A 12,555-nucleotide genomic window follows, 5' to 3' on the forward strand; every position below is an offset into this window, starting at 1 on the left:
CTAATATCCAGTTTTCAAATATGGAAGAGGTGCCATACAATCTACAAAATACCTCTGCTTTCCTACTACCACGGCAGTATTATTCAGAATTTACTAGTAAGAAATATCTGCATTGGGATTATTTGTGTGGATTTAGGACTAAACCCCTTATGGCGAATCCCACTCTGGTAATGGGGGATTGAGGGAATGTTTTTTAAATAGTCAGTGTGTACTCCATAAACATAGTTAAGCACATTAATTATTAAAGCCTGATCCTCCTTTTAAGGCACTTTAAAAGTATAATGGCTGCAGAGAAGACGTTCCATGTCAAAAACAGTTATGCAGACTCAAAGTGTTCTGACATTAATCTGGTTTTGTTTTGCATTAATTAAATAGTTTGTATGTTCTTTCGGATAGGATGCTCTGCAAATTTCCTCAAAATAAATGACAGTGATTGTCCAGTAAATGTTCTGGAAAACCTCAAAATGAGATTCATGCTGCAAATTTTGTAGAAAACTGAGTGTTTGCTGTGATGGATTTGATTAATGGCTGTGGATTATAGTGACGAGAAGTAAATCTAACATATTTTTAGATGACATACTGTTTTAATCTATCACAAGACAGGCAAAACACTTGTTTAATAATCTTGCATATTTGTACATTCATGACTTACAGTGTAAGTAATTCATAAGGGCTTTTAAAAGTTTTCCTCTATAGTTTAATGCATAGTACTGTAGAGGGACTGTGATAGTGTTATGTCCTTTGACTATTGTAGTTACATTTGCATATCTTGCCTATAGCAGAAGCGTAAAAGCTCAGTAACAGTAAACAGCTCTGTAAATAATTGCTTCATTGCAATTTTACCTTCAATACTAAGCTGCATTCATAACACTTACTGTTGTTCCAGAATAGTATCAGAAATTGGAAGCAGTGTAAAATGTCTGCTGTAAAACATTTTTTTGCCTTTCGAAACCATTATGTTAAACTGAAAACAAGCTCTGAAAAGGCTGCAGAATGAAAAATTGGCATGGAGATTTTGCAGCAAAAGACTTGTCTTTACATGCAGTCTCCTTTCATTCATATCTTATCTATAGTGCTGTCTGCTTCGTGCTTTGGTGTTTATAGAGCCGTGCCCGAGGTGCTGCCCGGGGAGTTCTGCGGGGCAGGGCAGTTGTCTGCCACAGAAACAAACTGCACTGAGCTTTCTGATCTTTTGGTGCAAGTGATACCAAAGCACCATGGGGCACTGCATTTAGGCCAAAGAAGCTGTTTCCTTTGAGATGTAGGTCTGAAGAATTATATTTGATGTGCATATTGAACTGTACATCGATTCCTCATTATGGTTTGTTTAAACCTGAATAATGATTTTCTTGGCTGTGAGACCAGATAAACATCCTTTCATTATGTTTCCTTCCCCTAATTATTATTTTTCTTGAAATACACAGAATACATATAATGGCCGGTTTAACAGCTGTCATCTTGTTAAAGCCCACAGTGGTATTTTTGTTACCTTGTTTGGTTGCCACCTGAATGGGAAATGGGTGGGGTCCTGACTCCTCCTGCTGGCCATAGCTAATTTAATTACCGCCTCCCACATTTGACACAGATTTCTATAGCACTCCTGACAAGAGAAAACGATATCCCATGCAGAGACCACCTATGAAGTGAGGCACTGCCGTTTACAGACTTGCGCTTACACACGCACACGCACGCTGGAGTATATACGTCTAGGCTATCCTGTATTGTGTCTGCTGCTTACTTGGGCAGCCCCTTTGCCACTGTAAGGGCCAATTCTCCACATTCCTCCTTCTAAATATGGACACGGTTTGCTAGCACTCGGAGGGCACTTCACCCCATTCAGCTCTGTACAACAGAGCCCTCACTGTGTCTCCCAATATAGAGTAACCCCCGTCCATTTGGACTTCCCTGTCTGGTCACACATTGAAGATCAAAAATACTCCCAGTAGACAATATCCTTTAGAAGCTTAAATAGAAAGTAAACAGGTTTTCCATTTAGTGCTATCTCGTCTTTTGTATGACTCCTCTGACATAGGACTTTCCTCTGGAGAGGACGGTTGATGCTAATGTGGCAGTCACACACTGTTTCAGATGAAAGCCCGAGGACCTCCATAGTGGTTATCTGACATTTAGCATAAATGGGGTGACATATGCCAGTCAGAAACCATTTCTGAGAGGTCCACATTTGAACGTGTATATATTATTTAATGTTTATAGCGATCTAACGAAGGTCTAAAATGAGAAAAAGCAGGGGTACGTGGTCACAGTTCTGCAGTGAGTTTCATATCACCTGTATCCTTTTGCTATTTTCTGCTTTTTAGCATCACTAAGATGATTTCAGCTATAAATACTGTAATTATTTTGGATGCTGCTCATTGTAGATATTTTATCTGATACTTGTACTCGTTTACGTTTTTATTATTACTACTTTATCATTTAGCAAATGTATGCATTCCACACGGTTTTGAACTTTATTCATATGTAAATGAATTCCCTCCCATTGGGTCCCTGTCTAAGCCTGTATAACTGTATAAGCCTAGAATGCCACAAAAATCTTCCTCTCCCTATAAAGTCCTCCCTATAAAGAAATCTCGCTCTTCCTATCAAGTGACTCTCACAAGCCTGTAAGTCGTTTTGCTCTGTTTTTCTTCAGACAGCACAATGGACCAGATTTAATGGCATTATAGTTACTCATGTCAGACGTGCCTGAGAACAGATGAGGCTTGATAGTGTGCTTTGGGTAGCAAATGCAAATTAGTTAGTCACTGGCTAGAGGAGAAATAAATATAACTCAGTCATCATGCTTTGTTGAATATGTCATCTGCATGTTGCCATAGGAATATTATGGGGAATGTTGGTCAGCTCAAGGGAGTAAGGCGTCAGAAAATGAAATACAGTTAGTGACATTTAGGGACATATAGGGTGTATTTTCTGGTGCCTAGACTGCAGTAAGCAGTGTTTTAGCAATATAAAAGTTATATTCTGCAGAGTTTTTTCCCACAACACCAAACATTGTTAAGCAATAGCGGCAACTGTGCATTGGGGGCTAGAGTATGTGAAGAGCACACTATGTCAAGTTTGAAAGTTGAAAATAATTGTAGGTCAGTTTATTTACAATTTTTTTCTTGACACAAAAGAGAAGCTTTTTCTGCTTTCTACACACATTATATTATTAGAAAGGCAATGAATGTTATTGTATGGCTTTAAATTGACAGTTTGTTGCTCGACAAGTTGTTACAGGTGGTAGAAATGAATAAGGTTTTTATATGCATTGCACCTACCACACGCATGCACACACCCACACACACAAACAAACAAACAAACACATACACACCCTATGAGGCAGAAAACTGACTGAAGTGCCGTTGTTTTGCTACCTACTTTATTATAAAGACTGGGTGTAAATTCTTATTTTAATGAATGCATGTGCTTCAGGGAGTCAAGCAACGGTGCGCTTATATGTCATTAGAATGAGTCACAAAGTGTTCAGTAACTGACTGTTTACTTGGGATTGAATAGGAAATATAGGTTTGGCCTAACGTTGCTTGACTTATGTTGTTCTGGAGCCATTTCATTTATCTACACCTCTCCCACTCTCTCTCTCACCATGGCCCAGCGTTCTGGAGCCTTCTAAGACCTGCAGTCTTTCCGTCAGGCACACAGATTAGAACAAACATTTATTCACGCATCTCTAAAATACTAATTGATCTGGATTGCACAACTTTTTTTCCCATTTCATTGGCATGGTCTAACACCCCACCCAGACAGCCATTAGTTTAGTCAGCATTGAGACAAGCAAAACTGACCAATGTGGAACAGGAATCAATGTCTGGCACTAGATAGGACTCAGATGACTAGCTCTCAAGGTTTACCATTTACAGCATTTAGCTTGTGCCTTTACCCAAAGCAGCTTACAATTATGCCTGATTTGAGCAATTGCTTCAGCATTAAGGGTATTGCTCATGGACCCAACAGTGGGGTTTGAACTGGCAACCTTCAGATTACAAGTCAAGTATCATAACCACAGAGGTACCACTGCCCAGGTTTTTAAAATTTGAAGCAGCTAGTTGCTTTTGGTCAATACGCGCTGGTAGATGTAAAGGTTTAATGAGAGAAGCTTGAAAGAGCAGTGGTCAGAAATATAGTGGTCAGAAATAGATTTGGTGGGATTTCAGCAGGTATAATTCTTTGCTCAATTAAACCCGTAGTCTGTGCTACCTCAAAGCTACATCAAAATCATATCTCACTCTTACCGTAGATATTCACCTAATGCTGGCGGTGAATCTTCTAGAAAAATGCTAAAGGATATCATCTGGCACTACAGTTTCAGATCATAAATTGCGGTATATGCTTTGAGAACACAAATGACGAACGCTGCTGTTGTTTCCTGTGAATAATGAAGACCCTGTGTACATGGTTAGGTGTGAATATTTTTTCAGTTTGCGTGTGGGAGCTTTGTTGCAGCATGCTCTGCAGATAATGATGTTGGAAACATGTCAAAGTTGGAATCGTCCATGAATCTCCGAGCAAGTAACGGCCTGAATGAAGCCTTACACAACACTCCGATTCTTTAGTGGCTCAGCATCGTTTTATTAGAAACTTCTTTGTTGCACTTTTATCTATTCATTTCAAGGCATGTCATCTTAGCCATTGTTCTTCTGTACAGGCCTCATTGAATTTGAAAGGAATAGCTCCAGGTGACCACATTAACAGACTGCACCTGCATGTGGCAGAAACTCTATTCAATACTCATTACTGAGGATATTTATTTTTCTATCCGCTGCTACTGCAAAAAAGAGATCAATGGCTTATTTTGTGGTCTGGTCTTTGTCAAATGTGATATGACCACTTTTTTGTTTTTTGTTTTTTTTGCTTTTGATTGCTTGATCATATCTGTTTCCACCTCACGTCCATTGTGAGGTTTACGGTTTGAGCTGTGGAGCCTTCTTCATAATGTGTTTACCCTTTTTACACCAGATTTCTGGATGTTTCTGATAAAATGGCTGAAAATGTCTGGTGAGATGAGCTTCGTAGCAAACTGCAGAGCGTCAATGAGGCTGGATAAGGTGGCCTAGACTAAGTGACTTGTTATTAAAGGCTGTTAAGAGTTATCAGACTATGATTAAGCAAGACCTAGTGTATGGAGAAGTGCTGACATACACTGGTGTTTTCTGAATGACAGGATGTAAAATTGTAGATGCTGCTGTCCCTTTTTTCTCAAATACAGGAGAGATACATAAAATAGGTGCAGTGCAGAGGCGTAATTTAGGCCCCCCCCCCCCCCCCCAATCTCACAAGTGCTGCAAACGGATAAGGAATGGCTAAAAATACTTCATGACTTTTAAAGTAATTATAGAGTTAAGAACATGCTAGATCAAAACTATTTGGCATATGCTATGTATTACATATTACCTTTGGCTTTTAGGTAATGTTGAGTGCATGTTAAGAGCATTATTTGTCCATTATTTAACATTGTTTGCTTGTGCGCAGGTTGGCATGCACTTAATTTCCTAATGCCTGTGGCACCGTGTGGAGTGTTGTGCAATAGCCGAAATATGTGCTTTTAAATTGAGAGATAAATGAGAGATTAAACGTTATTTTTTAAAACATTTCTTGATTATGACAAATCTATTCATTATTTCTTAATTATGAGGGATTTGAACAAAAGTGTAAGAAAATGGCCTGAAATGGCTTAAGGGCAAAGCCTGATAAAAGACTTCAATTACATTATTTTTTAAGCTGCTGCATTTAACTCCAGAATAGTCACATAAATCCACAGCACCATATGGCACACTGCTGTAATTTGTTGTACCTATATCAGCTCCTTTGAACATTGTTTGAAATGTGACACTGAGATGTTGCCCTGTAACTGAATATGCCCCTGAATTTTTGTACAACTTTTGTGTAACCTCTTCCTCACCACTGGAAGTACAGGTTCTGGCTGTCAGTAGGCCGTCAGAGGTTTGATATATTGTGGCTTTGTGCTTTGGATTCCAGGCATTTCATGCTTGTGTTCATGCTTGCCTGTGGTTTCTGAAGTTGTGTGTGTCAGTAAGATAAGCTGAAGGGTTCTCATGTCGAGGTGGAACATCAAAGGCAGAAGGATTCACATTATTGGTGCAGCCACACAGCGTGATCATTTAAATTATGTAATCATTTACAGTTCTTGCTGTAATTGTGCTAAATGTGAATCCGGAGGTGTAGTGCAAAATTCTGGGGACCAATGCAAGAAGCAGGGTTGAGGCCCTTTTTAAAATGATCACTATGATTTTTAAAAATTTATAATCCACTCCTGGGACTCCTATAATCTCAAAACCCATTGAGATGGTTCAGTGTCAGATTACTATCATGTGTGTGTTTTCTCTGCCTGACAACCAGGTCTATATATATACGTCTATCTTGAAGCAAGTGAGCTGAGACGATTGTAAAGGTTTGTGCATGTACTGCATGTGTCTACATGTGTCTACATGTGTCTACGTAGTCAAGAGGGGTCAGGGACCATAACGCACATACAGATGGGACAAAGCCACGTGACCTTATTCTTACTTTACTGTTTTAGATCTCCATTATCATCTCACGAAATAACAAAATAACTCAAATAAATGCCACAGCAAAACAAGGAGAAAATCTGTCAGACTGGGCTTCCTGCCAAGGAAACAAACACACAAAAGCAAAAGAAACAAACAAACCGTAACAGCAGCCCCAAGACACTAACGTATCCTCTCACAAAATAAATAATAAAAGAAAAGATATTCGCTAACCTGAATCCTTAACTAAACCGTAACCAAGAGAAAAATCAACCAAAAATGGCACCCATACCTACAAGTCTCCAAAAAAGAGAAGAAAAAGGAATACCTAAACAGCTACACAGAATCACAGTAAAAAGCTTCCAGTAACCTCTGTCAAGAAACAATGGTAATGCTTTCATTGTACTAACTATGTTGTGGAATGTCTGGTAAATTGCTCTTTCATATGAGCATTCTTATTAATGTCAGGTATATCCAGGTTGTTTAGATTTTTCAGGTGTGTAAATGTCTGATATCATATGACGTTATATACATATGACATCTTTGACTAGCACCGGACTAAGTTACTGTATGATCACGGTTACTGTAGGATCACCATGAGATAAGGGATAAAAACCGTAGATGCTTCTATCAAATATAAAATGTAAGATGTATACAAAAGTGTTAATATTGCATCAGAAAAAAAAAAAGCTTAGAAAAAGGAGATCTCTAAAGATCAGAATCTAGAGAGTGGTCTGAATCCCCGTATTTAACTCTCCTGGGTAAACAAGCCTTTACCCAGGAGAGAATTGCTGAGCATATGACCCTTGTTCTGTTTTCTAAATTTATGACTTGCAATGCAGAGATATTCCTTTCCTTAAACAGCATCTGCGAGTAAAAGCCTTGAAACCTCATAAAAGTTCACTCACAGGACTTCATGAACCGAAAGCATGTTCTACCTCTTCTCTCTTTGTAACTCAATCTGACACAGCTCACTAACTGTAGCACCACAGAGATTAATAATTCTTCCCTGTTCACTACCACATTATAAACGTTCCAATACTTCGTATATCAGTACACTGCAGTTCTAACATGGCGTCATAAATCTGGGATATGATTACAGAGATTATGTGTCTTAGTCCAGCAAATCCCAGTGACTCTGGAGACAACGCTCTTGACTTTCCGTCTTAAAGGATCAGCCTGGGTTTGTTGTACTTTCTCTCACGTCTTTGTTTTTCACTGTTTGCAGTGGTGCTTCCACATTCTCACGCTAATCCACAGCCTGTATTGTCAGGCAAGTCGGAACACCTATTCTGTTCCAAATGCCCATCCCATCCTGTTCAGTCTTCCAGAGGGGGTCGACGTCAAAGCATGCAGCTGTTCTAAGGATTAAATAATTTTGTTCTGGATTATTTGACAGTATTTAATCAACTTGTTTATAGTGTTTATAGTGTGTCTTGCAGCGAAGCATGGTGTTCCATGCAATATCATGTCATACACCAAGATATAAACAAGCTGTATAGCTACATACACCAAGAGTTGGCAATGGTTTGGCGAAAAGCCGAATGTATACATGCTTCCAGCTACCTTTCAGCCCATTCCCATGAAAAGAAGAAAGACACAGAGAGCTTTTAGCAATTTTTTAGTCCCTCCACACCAAATGAGTTTGCACATGACAATGGCCAAAAATAAATACTTGTATGTTAACTTGTTTGAAGATTTGGGAATGTGTTTATGAAAAACTGTTTTTTGTGGAAGATTGAGTTTACACAGAACCATTCCTTCAGGATAGTTTTTGTTTGTTTCCACATTCCATATGGCGTTTAGCACAAGAGGCTCGGTCCACCAGAAAAAAAAAAATCCATCACCTTAAAAATGATCATATATCAAATATATCATATATATTGTATCAAAATATGGTCCAGTTATTAAATTAATAATATAATAGCTAAGTAAAGGCACTCTACACTGGAAAGTGAGGATTTCTATAATTTTTGGGTTAATTTCTTTAAGGGTTTGCAAATAGCTGTGTGGATCAGACTTTTGTTAAGTCTTTGTGCAGGCATAGTGGCTCTTGCCTAGTTAGAAACATCACATTCACAGGCATCTCCTCTGTGAATGTCCCTTCGTGCTTTGCTGGAGTGCTGGGGCATGTTAGAGGGGTGTGTGTGTGGGGGGGGGGGGGGGGGGGTGTAAGAATGTGTGACTTCATGGAGCACATAGACAGTCAGTCTGAATGTGTTTGATATTGTAGCTGCTCCTCTCCTGCGTTTCGCTATAACGGAATTATCGTGTTGCTGTCTTGCGGATGCTATCTACTGGACTGGCACAAGTAAGCACAGAAGCTCCTTCTGTTTGACTTAGCATGCTCTTTCATGAGGAGTGTAACAGCAGGTGTATGGTTACATGTTATTCTTCTAATGTCAGCAAAGCATATCAGAATGGGGTTATCATATTCTCTGACTTCAGGTACAACAGACCTTTTAAAGCATTTCTCAGTGCAGGCTTAGGAAGTTACTTTTAAAATGTAACATGTATTTAACCTTTTCTTAAATGTACGTTACCATAATACTTTTTGTGCCAAAGGATTTGTTACCTTTTGCATTACTTTTGCATCACTTTCACAAGACACCCTCAAGTGCAAAAGGACTAAACATAATATTAAATAGAAGAGGGTGCAGTAAATGGAAAAGCTACTGGCATTGAAATCAGCATATTATTTCAATGGCATGATCAAACAGATATTTCAGGAACTTTAAAGTGTGGTTTAAAATTGGGCAAAACAACAGTAGTGGTTCCTTCTTCCTGCTATAGCTGTGGGACGTACAGTTGCTGGGGTACCACAGCGCCTCCTACTGGTACAGGGTGTTAATTTGGATCTTTTTCTTAGAATTTTTATTTATTTTTTTAAGTTTAACTGCCAAATGGTAGATAAACTGTATTGTCATTAGTGCACTTTATTATTTATAAAACATAAACTTTGTAAACAACTTTATAAACTACAAATAACGTATTTTTAAATCACAATGTAGAGCTCCTAAAATTAACATTACTTGACATATTAACTTTACCAGTGAATATTTCAATTTAGTTTTGACCTTAGTGACTCCTGGTAGTGATCACTACTACTGTCTTTACTGAACATGGTTTACCCAAGGTCAGCTTTTAGGTGCTCTTCATTCCTTAAGAAATCTCGGTAATAGTAAATACTGCAATATGGTCAGAAGTCTATACTTTGTTGTCGTCATATTAAAGGATGAACCTGAGTTCACCTGAATCTTTTCACATCTGAAGTTTAAGATGTACTCTCTACCTGACTACCAGGTAAAGTAGCTCACCCCTGCAGTTAATCAGCTTGCAGCATCAAATGCTGGGGTTTTGATGAGAAGAAAGCATAGCATGTACATAATATTTTTAGCAAATACTAATAATGAAAAATAAATTATATCTTATTTATTGATTGCTGCAAATGAAAACCAGGTGCAGAGTTCCACTTCTGGAAAATGATGTTTTTAATGGCTGAAAATATGAACCAAGTATAAGCATTGCAATTGCATAATTGCATTTTCTCCTAAATGTACCCTCACATGTACTTTCAGATTCCTACTTATTGATGCTCCAGCATAGCCTCTTTAGACTGGCCAGGTAAGGCTGTTCACAGAAATATTTTTGGTGGAGAAACCATATTTCTTGTCAGCAGATCCAATTGTGGTTATTTCTAGTGAATTTAGCAGCAGTGCTACCTTGCATAAGTCCTGGCTTGAACCTTTCCAAGGTTCGTATGCTTGTCCCGTGCAGGGGGGAGCCGTTATGTCGCTAAGTAAAACCTGCTGAAAGAGGGCTGAAATAGTTCTGCCTGACCTTTCATGCCCCTTTTCGCAAATTGGCTGCATATTGAAATATGCAATGGCAAATTTGAGCAGATATTAACACCTGCAGGCCTCTGACATTTTATCATGTCTTGAGTGAAGCGTAAAGAAATTTGAAACTGTAACCTGGCCTGGCCATGGCTTCTGGTCGCAAAAGCCCCATTCGGAACCCTGCGTTCGGCTATTTCTTCTCCTTTATAGATAAAAGTTTGCATCCAGACCCTCAGAGCACCAACAGCACTTAGAAATCGGCCTGTTTTCCTGTTTTTCTTATTTTGTTTATTTAAGAGTGTATTTTTTCATGCCTCGTGGATAGTGTGCTTCCCCTCGAGCCCGAGCAGTGATCAGGAGGTTTACTGACTCACCACGTCAACTGAACATTTAGGAATGTAATGCCGAGAGGAGGACCTGTCAGGACCATAAGCCACTACCCTGGGCTATTGCTTGGGTAGACGTTCAGCAGCAGTTAGTCCTCGTTCATTCGCGGTGGTATGTAGGCGAGGCATTTTCTTCCTAGCTTTGAACTTGCTTGACTCATGAGTGGCTAAGTGCAGTGAGCCTTTGACACATGTAATTAGCTTGCACCTCGTGGCTAAATTTTCGTTCAGCAGAAACCATGGAAATTTCAGCAGGTCTTCCCTTATTATTGTAAACAGGTAAGAAGGAAACAAGAATGTGACGATGTTCAGTATAACTTGTCAGTCAACTGACATAAAACCTGTTCTCATTTTCTTTGAGGGTGTGTTGGCAGAACACTGTTGATCCAGTGTTTTTAACTCAATTTATAGGAATCAGAAGAAAATGCCAGAAAAAAAAAGTTTTTTATGGACATATTCTTTGATTATGCCCATTTGTAATAGAAATACTACTCTAATGTTGTAGTGCTAGCACTGAAGAATCTGTGTTGATATGTTTTTTCTATAACCCGAGGTGAAAAGGGATCAGAATAGTTATACCAGCCTAGTTATCCAGCCTACCCTACGTCCATATGTCAAAAAGTATATAAGACTGTAATGAAGGCAGATCATGCTTGAATGTCTGGAGCTTCATGGGAGCTTTCTGCTCTGCTCTGGTCTGCTCTCATATTTCTCCTGTTGAATCTCTTTTTTCCTCTAAGAGTCAGTAGCTGAGAGCTAAGTGGCTAAGTGCATTAGCTGAGAAGTTGGTGGGAGTAAGGGGGTTTCATCAGGCTGTTGAGATGAGGTGTCTCGGGGGAGTTGGTGTTAAGCTCCTCTTGGCTGCCTTATCTGTCGGCTGTGGCCTGCATATTCCTCCTCAGGGTAAGTAATCTCACAATTATAATCACAGGAAGCTACTGTTCTCTGCCATACAACTCCCTGCCATGTTTCTGTTGCAACATCGTCTGCCACAGCTCTTGTTACCCTTTTAACATTTTTTAACCTTTTGTTAACGGTTTACATAAGCTTTGCCATTATGCGCAGAGATGGTAAACTTGAAAACACTCCTATGAAATGCGTCATTGGAGTTTGTACATATAAGGTGCCTCATTTGAACTGTATTTTTCCCTCCAGTGGAACAGCTGCCAACAATAATAGCCCAGCCTCCGCGTTCTCTCGTTGCCTTGCCATTTGAAGATAGTTTCACTTTGATGTGTGAAGCCAAAGGCAACCCAATACCAGTGTAAGACCATCATTACGCTGACTCATGTTGTGGTTGTAACACCCAGTTAAAGCGGTCTAAAACCCCTTTTGTGCTTTTCATAAATCATCTGGATTTTTAACATAACATTAATTTATGCTCCTCCCAGCTAAAAATTCAGCAGACCTTATCTTTAAGAATACAGTACATTTAAAGAATGTATACTGCATACACATGAGCATAGCGGAAAGAAGTCTAGTATGTATTCTGGATAATGTTGAATGCTGTTCATTGAACAGGTTCTGGTGGACTAAAGATGGACAAGACTTTAATCCATATAGGGAGTCCAGTCTCATAAAATACAACAACAGTGGGAGTTTTGTGATACCAAACACCAAAGACCTGGCAAAATATCAGGGCAGATACAGATGTTATGCCTCCAACAAACTGGGAACTGCCATATCAGAGGAAGCCGATTTCACTGTGCCTTGTAAGCTGTTCTCCAACTTCGATGTTGAGTTAGTAGGTGTCGATAGAATGATGTAATCAGCATTGCTTTTTGGGTTATTTGTACTTCTTTCAAA

General features: G+C 39.1%; 1 protein-coding gene across 5 annotated transcripts in view; it reads left to right on the plus strand.

The window, feature by feature from the left end:
• Positions 1 to 2,554: 2,554 nt before the first annotated feature.
• The window catches only part of chl1a (cell adhesion molecule L1-like a), a 29,320-nt gene continuing 19,319 nt past the window's right edge, over positions 2,555 to 12,555 (plus strand). For 2 of the 5 annotated variants that reach the window (XM_027017901.3, XM_081707091.1), the window contains exons 1-5: positions 8,704 to 8,835; positions 10,103 to 10,148; positions 11,490 to 11,652; positions 11,905 to 12,013; positions 12,271 to 12,461. In XM_027017901.3, coding sequence (XP_026873702.3) covers positions 11,571 to 11,652; positions 11,905 to 12,013; positions 12,271 to 12,461 — 382 coding nt within the window. In that variant the 5' untranslated portion in view covers positions 8,704 to 8,835; positions 10,103 to 10,148; positions 11,490 to 11,570. Of the gene's footprint in view, positions 2,622 to 8,703; positions 8,836 to 10,102; positions 10,149 to 10,194; positions 11,029 to 11,489; positions 11,653 to 11,904; positions 12,014 to 12,270; positions 12,462 to 12,555 lie in introns of those variants that run through there. The other 3 variants (XM_081707089.1, XM_081707090.1, XM_081707088.1) reach the window with 3 other exon arrangements.

The sequence above is a fragment of the Electrophorus electricus genome, chromosome 24, assembly GCF_041902795.1.
Source record: "Electrophorus electricus isolate QZ-2024a chromosome 24, ASM4190279v1, whole genome shotgun sequence".
NCBI lineage: Eukaryota > Metazoa > Chordata > Actinopteri > Gymnotiformes > Gymnotidae > Electrophorus > Electrophorus electricus.